This window comes from Columba livia, chromosome 9, assembly GCF_036013475.1.
Source record: "Columba livia isolate bColLiv1 breed racing homer chromosome 9, bColLiv1.pat.W.v2, whole genome shotgun sequence".
Taxonomy (NCBI): Eukaryota; Metazoa; Chordata; class Aves; order Columbiformes; family Columbidae; genus Columba; species Columba livia.
Window position 1 is genome coordinate 21,960,415 of NC_088610.1, and position 12,191 is coordinate 21,972,605.

General features: G+C 46.1%; 1 protein-coding gene across 5 annotated transcripts in view; it reads right to left on the reverse strand.

The window, feature by feature from the left end:
- The window catches only part of MAP3K13 (mitogen-activated protein kinase kinase kinase 13), a 67,629-nt gene that overhangs the window by 16,825 nt on the left and 38,613 nt on the right, over positions 1 to 12,191 (reverse strand). For all 5 annotated transcript variants that reach the window (XM_065073085.1, XM_065073088.1, XM_065073089.1 and 2 more), the window contains 3 exons: positions 8,373 to 8,941; positions 2,228 to 2,411; positions 364 to 555 (listed from right to left, as the gene is read on the reverse strand). In XM_065073085.1, the coding sequence (XP_064929157.1) occupies positions 364 to 555; positions 2,228 to 2,411; positions 8,373 to 8,868 (872 nt within the window). In that variant the 5' untranslated portion in view covers positions 8,869 to 8,941. The remainder of the gene's footprint in view (positions 1 to 363; positions 556 to 2,227; positions 2,412 to 8,372; positions 8,942 to 12,191) is intronic.

The window sequence follows — 12,191 nt, forward strand, 5'->3', positions numbered from 1 at the left end:
CATCATTAGACATTTCTCCTGGCTGCAATTTCTCATGTAAGGTACTGGTAAAATTTCCAGTCTTGTTGAATTGCAGCACTGGAGGGGAGTGCCAATAAGTGTCATTAGTTTCACTCCCATTACTTTTTGAGAGTGAATGTTGAGAGCTTCACCTTGAAAAAAAGATAATCACAAAATCACCAGAATGTCAGAGATTGGAAGGGACCTCAAAAGATCTAGTCCAATTCCCCTGCTGGAACAGCAACACCTAGATGAGGCTGCAACACCTAGATGAGGCTACAGTGCTGCTTTTGACCTAACTTTAAACTATTCCTCAAGAAAAAAAGACAGACCACCACAATGTTTAAGTAGCTAGAGACTCACTTTGGTGACTTGAGGTCGCGATGGATGATTTTGTGAAGGTGCAGGTAATTCATGCCGCTGGCAATCCCAGTGGACCAGTCCACCAGCAGCCGCGGGGTGACTTTCCGCCCCGCTCGCAGCACTTCGTAGAGCTGCCCGTGCGCGCAGTACTCCATGATGATGCAGTAGCACGGGGCTTGCGTGCAAACTCCCCTGGCAGAGGAAACACACAGCTGGTGAGGATCGGGAGACCAAAAGTCCCAGAGTGATTCTCAAAAGGGAGAATATTTACTGTGCCAGCGCAAGGCTCTCTCTTCCAAACAGGGCATGTGTCCTGCATGCTTTGGGCAGGAGGAGCCACATTTTAAAAGGAAGGATGCCCGCCCATTTTGTCATACAGACAGCTTGTTAAAACCTTGGATAGGGGACATACATGAACGGCTCTGTGGCAGCTGCACATCCCCTTGAGATCTGCCCCTTGACGGCTCTTTTAGCACCTTTTGTGCCCCCCTGTGCCTGTCCCCACGTACGCACCAGGGTGGTACCAAGGTGCTGATAGTCACATCCTCCCCTACCCTGGGTCAGGGTGATTTTACCTCCACCAGATGGTGGGTAACGTGACCACGAGTCAATTGACGGGGTCATTAGCACCAGAGGTGCCCAGAGTAGCTGCAAAGCTTCCAGACCATGTTGTAATGCCCACAGTCACATCTGACCAGGCTATAAAACAAGGTTCCCACCAAAGGCCCCCTTGGAGTGGTCTGCTAGGAGCAGCGGGTCTGTGAACTGAAGCCCTCCCCTTAGACTGGGATGCTGCCTAAGGAGACTTTCCAGGATTGAGAACACCTCACTTCCTCGTTTGTTGAGTGGTTATTTACTGGATATATCCTTGAATGAGTCCTCACCTAACCCAGGCGAGTGATTATTTCTTGTGGGTACCCTGAAGCCAGAGGGCTCTGGTTTTGTTTTTTATGAGCGTGTGCATGCACACTGTGGATCCTCATTATTCTTATTTTGCTGTACCCCAATAATCTCCTCAACTGATATCCTGTCCGGCTTTTGTTAAAAACAAGTTTCTCTTTTAGTGAATTTGCCTGTCAGCTAAAGCTTCATATCAGCTGCATTTTCCTGGAGAACCAGATCTATGTTCTGGTAAACACAGGAATGGAATGCGAAATTATTGATAAGGACAGATTCACATCTCGCCAGAGGGGCAACAAGAAACTGGTGACCAAGAAACTGACCAACTGAGTATAACATCCCATTCACGTGATACTTCATATAAAAGTGGGAGATCACGAGGATCTCGTCCCTTTTTCCCTTTTCCTTATGGCCGACATTAGGAGAGGACCTTGCGAGTCGTCCCTGCGAACTGAGGCCTAGTGACAGACTGAATCCAGCTCCGGTTGGCTGCAGAGTCCAGTCCAGGACTTCGGGTGTCGGCTCTGCAGTTGCTGGGACTTTCAAGATTGCTTTTGTATATTATTTTTTTCCTCTATTTTATCAGTAGCATTAGTAACACATTTTTAATTTTTCCAACTCTCTTCTCTCTGTCTTCCTTTCCCTCCCAATCGCCTGTGCTGAGTGGGAAGGGGGGAGAGGAAGGGGCTGAAGGGGGAAGTGGGAGAAGAGGGGGTTAACAATACATCTGCCACGGTTTTATTGTCACCCCGCAATCAAAACCCTTGACATATCCGAACCTGTATTTTATGTTGTCAGAGTACTAACTAATTGTATAAACCCTGTTTCTAGTCAGTTTATTGACTGCACTTTTCCAGCCAGAATAAAGTCTGTTTTGGAACTTGTCCACCTAAAATTTTGGGGTGCCTCCGTGACAGGATCTTTCCTGGATCACGGTACATTTTTAACAAGTTTTGCAACCTACTTGAAGGCGATGATGTTTGGGTGCTTGAGCTTCCGCAGGTGCTTGATGTCGGTTTCATTCTGATCCCTCACTTTCTTGATGGCCACCTCCTCGGCGCGGAACTTGCCCAGGAACACGGCTCCCTGCGCGCCGCTGCCCAGCCACTGCAGCTCCGAGATCTCCTCGAACGGCACCTCCCACGTATCTGCGATGAGAGAAAAGATTGAGACCACAAAAATGTTGTGCCGCAAGACCACAGCACCTGCCATCTCGCTTGCATCCCAATGTGGACTTTTCTGGGGGTGCAGATGGCATCTCCTCCCAGCACTGTCACCTCCAGACTGTTCTTTCCATCCTCGCAGCTGCTTTTCGGCAGAGCCCACCAGCCTGGCCCACCCCCCACAGGAGCCACTGACACTTGGTAGGTGACAACTGAACATCCCACGGGATGGGCAATTTAGGGAGCAGGGCCTCAACTCCAATATAAAATCATGATGGTATCTCTTATAAACTACATGACTACATTGAAAAAACATTGACAAAAAAAAATATATATATTGAGGGGGTTTTCCCCCCTAAAACAGAAAATACAAAGCAATGTCAGAGGTGGCAGCTTGTAAAACAGACTAGCAACCACTAAGTTACCCAACACAAAGCACACTAATCACCAGCACTGGTCACAGAAACAGGTCTTTCCCACAACAATATTGTGTGTATCGGTGTCAAACAGGCAAAAAAAAATATCTTAGGGGATTCCTCCTCTTAGGTACCCGCATGCACAGTGTAGGGATGCTGCCCGAGCAGTGATTTCTGAATTGATTTCTGAAATAAAAGGAAGTCATGCCTGTACGGGTCCCTATTTCCGATCACTACAAAATGTGTCTCCTCGTTTCATCAATGGGGATTACGCAAAAGTGCCCATTTTAGATTCACCAATAGGAAACTTATGTGCCCAAACTGCCTCTGGACGGATTCTGACTCAAATCTTTCTGCTCACCAAACAAACAAAAACAACAACATCGTGAGAATTTCCTTCAACTCCGCAGGGCAAAGTTCAACCCTAAGCAGGTTTCTTCGCACGAGTCTGTTTTTCATACTGATATATCAGCGTACAACCTTACATCGTACAAAACTATTAAGACAGCACAACTGAAATGCATTATAACCAAGGAAACCCAGCAACCATGGGTTTGCCATGGATGATCCCTACCCTCAATTTCCAAGAACACTATGGCACCACGAAGCTCATACTGCCTACCAGCAAACGTGTCCTTTAATATTAGAGCCAGAAATGCCTGTCCATGTAAGAAACTAATAGAAACCAAAGCAAGAAATGCTGTGACCACTATCTCGACCACAGGACACTCAAGTATTTTAAAACGATAAGTGCTATTCTTCACTAAACACCTTGAGCAATTTTTTGTCACAATACTTATAACTGGTATTTGATGCTTTAGACATTTAAAGACCATTCTTTAAATGAAGAAAATACAGAAATTCATTAGTTGAGAAGACCTACGTTCCTTTTTAATTCACAAATGCATTGCTTCTGAAAGAAGGTGGCAAATTCAGTCGGTTTTTGTGTTTGTTGATACCAGTATTTTTACGTGGGCAACACTGCAACTACTCTGTTGTACTGCAATAGCTGTTTCTTCACATGCGAGCAGACTGCCTGTCCTGCATAAGGCACACAACATTGCCATCGATTTCCAGACTTAGTGAGCAGTAACAGGTAACGATATTCCCATCACCTGGAGCACTAATTTGCTCTTAATATTACCTATTAACCTCCGCAATGACAAAGGCAGAGGGAGATTGGAAACAAAGCAGAAGTTCGTGCGCTTCCTCCTGCAAGTCACCTCATGTTTATTTGGTAAGAGAGATCCTTCCCCACATCCCCTGGTCACTAAGGGCACGGTGCAGGGAACATATTTCAGTGTAGCAAAAATCAGTGAGGCATCTGGGAGTTTCAAGAACAAAGAGCCAAACCATATATAATGTAGAATGCAACAGTCAGACAAAAATGCTACACGTCAAGAGGCCATCAGCGATTCCTTTGGCTCCCAAGACATAGCAAGGACTGAAAAGTGTTCCAATGCTGCCAGTGGAGAAAAGCGCTGGACTACAGTGAAAACCAGGGTTTGTCAGCATTAGTGGTGCGAACCTGCATTTTCTACTACAACCCAAAGCCGCTGATTAAACAATACATCTAAATTACCCAGCCTATGTGCTGCCTATGGCTCCCTGGGACCAGCCTGAGGCCACCAGGCTGGGAAGGGTCAGTATCACACAATTAGAGGGGCAACAAGCAAGGCTGGAAAAGGGAAGACTCAATGCACCGCCAGCTGAACACAGCTGGAAGCTGAGACCATGGCCATCACCTGGAGCAGGTTGTAAAGCCCCCCCGGACCCATCCGAACAGCCCACAACACCCTGAAGCAAAGAACGGTGAATTCCGGCTGTCCCGGCCACGGCACATCCATACAGCGGGTACAATGAGAAATGCACCACGCAAGACGCGATGCCGAGATCTCTGTCATCTCAACCGACAGCTTGAAACAGAAAAAACAATTGAATAAACCAGCTGCACAAACTTGGGTATGTGGCTATGATGAATAAGTCAAAGTGCCCATCCAGAAAGCTAACATGCTGACTAGAAGATGCAGCTGGACACACTGATCAAGACTCAACAGTACCTTGTTTAATAAGCTTGTGAACATTGCTCGGCCAAGCATCCCTTGAGGTTGCCCGGGCTCCAGGGCTTGCAGCAGCAGAGAGATGAGGATATCTCCTATCGGGATGGAGAAGTTTGGATTCCAGACTCTTTAGGGCCTAAAGGAACCTGTGGGCCGCTTCCCCTAAACAAATTAAAGCATAACAGCAGCAGGAATTACGCAAGAGCTTGCGTTTCTAAGGTGATTAAGAACCATTTGAGCAGAATGATGGGAATCTGTTTCCCGTGGGGAAGAAACACAGGAGCAGCCTGAGCCACTGAGTCAATCTATTTGAGGCAAATTTTTGCTGTTTGCCAGCGCTGGCCGCTCGCCAGCATTGGCATTGTGACAAGAAGCGTCTCTGGTTTGCAAAAAACCCAAACACACAAGCACACTTTGCAGAGCACCTCACTCTCAAGGTTTACACAAAAATGCGTGTGTTGACGTTAAACATGTAACTTGTGAAAGGGAAGGTGAAAGCAGCGCCTGAAGACAGATTCTTAATCAAAAGGAAATGGCTCAGGAGGCAAATGAGTCCACAGAAAACACAAACAAGTCTTACTATAAAGTGCTATAGCCACAATGACCCAAATGAAGTAACTGGTAGATGCAAATTAAAGAACTAAGAATATCCCTATAAGCACTCAACAGCTTTTAGAAATCAGTGCAAACAACTGGAAAAACATAGTCAGGAGTGATTTTAGGGGTCAAGCAGCATCCGAGCAGCATCCACAGGCAACGTGAAGTTCCCTGGGGCTACAGGTCCCAACTGGACTCCTATTGCCGTTGTTGATTGCTCCTGGACCAGGCGTCAAGGAGGTGTTTCATAAAGAGGGGGGGGAAAAAATCATCTGCACAGATCTGCAGCACAAGCCCAAAGCTGTAAATAAGCTCCCAGGCTTAAAAGGCCACCACAAGCTTCTCTTTACTGCTGGAGGAGCCAGGGACATTTCCTCAGACTGTCTAAACGCATTGCAAACACAAACCTTGCACCCTCTACGCTCTTGCTAAAAGAGAGTAAAAAGAAAAGCAATCATATACAGCATTACTAAACTGCTGGCTTCTATGTAGCTGATGAAATGCACACAAAGAAGATTTTCTTGTAGCAAGAAGCAAGAATGAGATCATCTGGAAAACAGAATGTGAATATTCTGACAAAATCCTCAAGTTTTAGCACAGAAGCAGTTTAAAAGGGTTTATCCTTGAGTAACAGAAGTGTGCTACTACCATCAGAGATCTGACCAGGTGATCAGCTCCAGAGGAAATAAAAGATTTGTTTTCTTTCCACTCTCCTTTTTGACTGTGAAGTCATTGACGATGCAGCTAAACCAGACAGGCCTGCAGAGACAGATCGCGATTAATCTTCAGTCTTAACCACATCTGTAGCCATTTCAAAATTGCTCTTTCAGGAAGGGCCTAATGCCAACAGCAAACTGCAAAGCGTCCGTGAATCTACAGCTCCGAACGTGCTCGTGACAATGAGAACAGCGTGACACTTCTGTGCATACGGCGAGGAGCTCTACGTGCGCCCCACAAACACAGCAACATGCTCAGCTGCTCGTTTTCATTAGCGACTTTCACACAAAAGAAAGCGTCCCCCGTGGGCCATCAAAGCACATACTGAACTGCGGTCTCCAACGCATCTGCTGTCCCAGTTATATGCGAAATACGATCTCTTGGCCTCACAGGTAGTTTTCCTGGCAGCACGTGCTGGCTCCGCAGCTCTGGGCGCTGACAAGTCTCACCTGGTAAAGCGGCATTTGTGTGGGACAGTCACAGCATTGCCGGGAGCTGCCGATGTAACCGCAGCCGTGTCCTTTCCTCGGGAAGTTTCGGCTTTGCTTAAAAACACTGAGCACCCAAACCAAAGCAGCGTAACACAGACATACTGACACCATGGTGCAATCACCCCGATGGTGTTAATTCTCCGAGGAATTTTCAGTCAACTTTTCTTATTATAGACTTGATCATGTGTGACATACCGAGTTTACGACGCTGACAAAACTTAGAACCAAAGGATTTCAAATCCAAGTAAGCCCTTGCTGAGCACACAGGTCTGATGGACAAAAGGCTCAGGAAGACACCTGCCATTCCAAAATGCAGGAGCCTTTCGCTGCTCAGAGCCCTGACCTGGAAACCACTGATCCAAGGACTGAGATTATTTGATTCACCCAACATGTTACCAAACAGCTCTGTTCCCTTGGATTAGGAATTGTTCCCCAACCCAACCCTGAGGTTTAAATATGAACCTCTCAGATGGGATTTCTGTCCGCAAATCTTATAATTTACGTTTTGATTGATACGGAGTCATGATCACAGCAATACAGCAGACCTGTACCCCACGGTATGGTACGCTGGCCGGGCTGTTCCCATTTTCAATAATCCTCAACCATTTCAGCTCCTTCATTCTAGTGACAGTTTGGTCTGTTCCCATCTGCCACCTCCCCTGTGCTAGGGGAGAAACTGGACACCAAAGGCAGAGCATGTTCTGCCCTTCAGCTTCCAGTAACTCCTAAATACACGTGTATGTGACTGACTGGGACATTACTTACTCCTGAACAACATATTTTATATATATATTTATAGTTATACATACACCCACATCTATTTATACGCACACACACTCTTATACGTTTACGCAGCTATATATCTAAATGAAAAAGGTATAAACACTAACGGACATGTTTCTGGAAACATAAAATTACTCCTAAACAAGAAGACATAAAAGTACATGTAGCCTGCCCATAGAGAAGCAATAGTACTGCTCTTTGGTGGCCAAAACCTTCACACCCACATGCAGGAGCAGAAATGCTTGTCAGTGTTTTTCATCTGGCATGATGAAAATGTAGAAATGAAGTAGTTTGTACAATCCATGTGTTCAGCACAATTCTTTCTGACTCTTGACTGCAACACACATGGCAGTGGTTGGCTGTACAGTGCAGGATTTATCATAGAATCACAGAATCATTGTGGTTGGAAGACCCCCTCAGGATCATCAAGTCCAACCATAATCCAACCCTAGCACTAAACCATGTCCCTGAGAACATCGTCTAAATGCCTTTTAAACACCCCCAGGGATGGTGACTCCACCACTGCCCTGGGCAGCGTGTTTCAACACCTGACAACCCTTTCCACGAAGAATTTTTTCCTAATATTCAATCTAAACCTTCCCTGGTGCAACTTGAGGCCATTTCCTCTTGTCCTGTCACTTGCTACTTGGGAGAAGAGGCCAATACCCTCCACACTCCAAGCTCCTTTCAGGCAGTTCAGAGATCAGAAGGTCTCCCCTCAGCTCCTGTTCTCCAGCTGAACCCCCCAGGTCCCTTCAGCCACTCCTCATAAGACCCATGCTCCAACATTTCTCTCTGCAAACTCATAAAAGGGCTGCACAAGACAAGAACAGTCACATGGAAAGCTGGGAAAAAGCATTAAAAGTCTGCTTCCCTACTCACCTTGCTGCTGCAGTTTGTAGTCTGTGGAGTAAGCCTTGCCTATGATGTTCCACACAGGCCTCAGACAACCGAAAAGTCCCTCAAGAAACCCACCGCTCCCACTGCCCGACCGGTTGAACTGGACTTTAACGTCATCCGCCCCGCCGTTGCTCTCCCCGTCCATAGCGCTCCTGTTGCCCTGAGGAATGGCTGTTTCCGACTCGTCCTGCTCCCGCAGCTGCAGCACGCTGTTCTCAAACTGGTCCCTGGAGTCCTCGCTGATGCTGGTCAGCACGGCGGCCGTCACCGGGCTGCTCACGTTCTCCATGAGGTCCGTCTGCAGCAAGCCCTTCTCGCGCACGTCCTCTATGAGCTCGGGGGACAGGTGGTTCCCAGTAGGTTCATCGTGTAACCTACTAAAGTCTTTATCTTCACAGAAAGCTTTGCCCATTGAGTTTGGAGAGGAAGACAAGCTCAGGCGCTCCTGAGTGCTGGCCATGATGCCGTGAGTGTGCATCAAGGAGATGGTCGGAGTCGGTACTTAGAGAATTAGTACAACATGATTCAGATGTGACACGGGGACCCAGTACCTGAAACGAGAGGAAAGTGAACAACTTTCAAATTTTTATTTAAGTGTTTTCACTACGTGCACTTTCACAGAGGCGAGCTGATAATTAACCAGACATTCCAGACAACTGCTGATACTTAGTAAACAATTACTGCCCTAAAAGAAGCAAATAAATTATTCCAACAGAAACTCCACTCTCCCAGCACTCCCAGTAACCTACTACAGGAACTGCCAGGGAAACAAACACCACAAATTTTAAAGAAAAGCCTGAAGGCCAAAACCGTGAAAGACTCTTGGCAGCAAAAAGCAGTTTCTTCATGGTTCCTATAGCATTTATCAGGCTGAAGCTGAGCTCCAGGTGTTTCCCCACTCAGGTAAGGTCTGAGCCCAGTCTCTCCGTCTGGAACAGCCCACGAACTCTGGATTCCTCTGCAAACCCTTGAGACAAGATGTAAAGAACCGAAGCGCAGTGACACAGGGACCCCGAGCCCACCAAGGGACAATCAGAGCCCCACATAGTTGTGACCACCCAGTTTAATGCTGCCAAGTTCAACCTAGCAAGACACATTACATTCTCTAACCATGTAGATGTCACCCTAATAAACAACTAAGACTTATACAGCTCCACAGGAACTGTATAATCTCCCTCCTTCCACAAGCACCTCGTCCCGCTGCTCTGTTTCCCCTCTGCAGGAAGGGAAGGCTGAAGAGGGGGGAAAAAGATAAATGGCATTAACAGAAACTACTGTGTTAAAAAGATCGGTCACATTGGGTGCAAAGTCCCGGGCTCTGCAAACAGCCCCGGGGAAGAAGAAAGAGGTGGTCAGGCTGCACAGAGCCAATCAACAGGGAACAGCTCGGCTTCTCAAGACGAGGTCATTGGAGATCAGACCTTCAGCCCGGGCTATGAAAAGCTCCTGGGCTTCGGTCCCTCTCCACATGGGAACAGCCTGGTTTACCTTCCTGTATTTCTGCCTGATCACATGGGGAATGATGTATAGGCTGCAAACTTCATTCTTTAAAAAGAAAAAGCAAAATAAGTGAGGCAAAAATTGCAGTACAGTCCATGCTACTAAAGGAGCTGAATCAGACTTGTCCTGGAAGCTCAAGCTGGTTACTCCTGACCCACCTGTGACCAGCGTTACAGCGACTGATCCCCCAGCGACTGCAGGAGTATGGTTACTACTACTAGTAGCAGTCGTATGAACACAGATTTTGTTGTCAATATAAAGATAAAAAGGAAGAAGTTTCAGACCTGAACAGAATTTCAGAAAAATAGCAAACCAACTACAATTCATCCCTTCTGTGCATTGCCCCTGCTCATTTCCAAAGGGACAAGAGAGACAGAAGCGAACCATGAGCAACGTTCCTACAGAGGAGTCTGCTTGTGATAACACAGTGTAGTAAGAGATGCAAATGCAATGTCAGCCAGTTTCCCCTGCAAGGAACCCTAGAGTAAGAGCCAAAATATGATTTGGGGTAACAGCATCCCAACAGCATCTCAAATTTAAACAATAGGAAGTACATTAAGGATTAAATCGGACTTTGAGAACAAAGTTGTTTTGCTGGTACACAACTCTCAAAATACACTATCTAATAAAGGCTTGTGTTTTTTTCTACATAGTTTTGTGACTTCACAATCACAGAATCATTTCACAGGATCATCGAGCCCAACCATAACCCAACTCCAGCACTAAACCATGTCCCTAAGAACCTCGTGCATGATCGTATAAGATTTAACAGAGAAAGAACAGCTTTTCCTGTACATTTTCCTAGTTTCTACACAAAGAATCTCTTTTTCTGATGGAGTTCGGGCAAGTCGTGTGCATTTTCTGCACTGTATAACAGGCTGATCGCAGAATCACAGGCACATTGGCTGGAATGCATCAGGACCACGCTCCCTCCTACCTGCCGCAGGGATTCACTACACAGCTCGGAAAACCCCCGATTTGGGGACGTTTGGTCTGTTCTATCAAATCAAATCGCGTTCTCCCTGCCGTCTCGTATGCCGCTGTATCTGCTTCATGGGGAGAGGAGGCACGCAAAAGTTACAAAACTATTTTCAAATTGGCATCATACAGCCTTATTTAGGTACTTACATAAGCAGCCTGATTTTTCGGAGGTGTAGTGAATTCATGGTTTTGAGAGCATGACTATTTTCAAACAACTTGAAGTGGTCCTGATACATTGGTGGGGAATAGAAGCCGCTTAATACCACAATGCATCGATGCTGACTTGTTGGGGAAATTAATTTCTAGAATTTTCTTATATTTCTGTAAATTCTGCAACGTGCACCCCCTTCCCTCAGCAAAATTTGATTGAACACAGACAAATTAGGTTGCCTTCAACCTCGCCATCTCCTCAAACAAGGCCTGAAGAGCATTTTTCAAGCTTTATCATCATGCCTCCCCTCTTCTTTTGGTCAGAGCACCAAGATTCAGCTGCGATTTTTCATGTTGAACTCTTCCCAATAAAAGAAATCTTAGTTTCTTTCAATGCAAACATTTTCTTGAAAGCTTAAAGTTTCATTATATTTAACCTGTTTGCCGTTTGGGGTGTTCACGATCTATATGTGCCTCCTTAACTCCTACAGTGAAGAGCACAGTCAAGCGCCATTCTGTTTTCACCTGAGCGATGCTTCTGCTGGAGCAATCTTCACTTCAAAAGCGGGAAGCCCTGTGTGCAGGGGGATTGTGTGCACATTTAAGATATTCCCATTTCACAAAGTGCTTCCACAAAAGCAGACTCCAAGGCAGACCCTCCAATTTGAACTATTTTGACGAGTTCATGCACCCTGCAGTTCATAGATTTATTTTACGTCTATAAGGAAATGTGAGGCTCAGGTTTGAAGACGTGGCGGAGCTAAACAAGTGTCTTGCATGGACCGTAGTGGAAGATTCTGCTCTTCTAGAGAAGCAAATCACAGCACACAAATAAAACATTTCTATACTGTAAAGGCTGCAACAGTACAGAGTGGTCGCTGCTCAGTTTCCAAACAGCACAAATATCCAGTAATATTAAATTAGCTTCCTTGAAGTATTATTTTCTATATTACCCAGTCAGGCATATTCTATGCTTGCACTTCCAATATACAAAGGAAATAAAAGCAGCAGTCTGACCCATGTTTAAAGGCGGGAAAACGAGCAGCTGGCAGAAACCAGCCAGCGGATACATGGCAAATATCAAGGCCAGAAGGGATTCCTGTCCATATCACTCCTTACATTCAAGCCCTGGAGTTCCCTTGGTTTTTTCCTGGTTCTCAGTGATTTCCT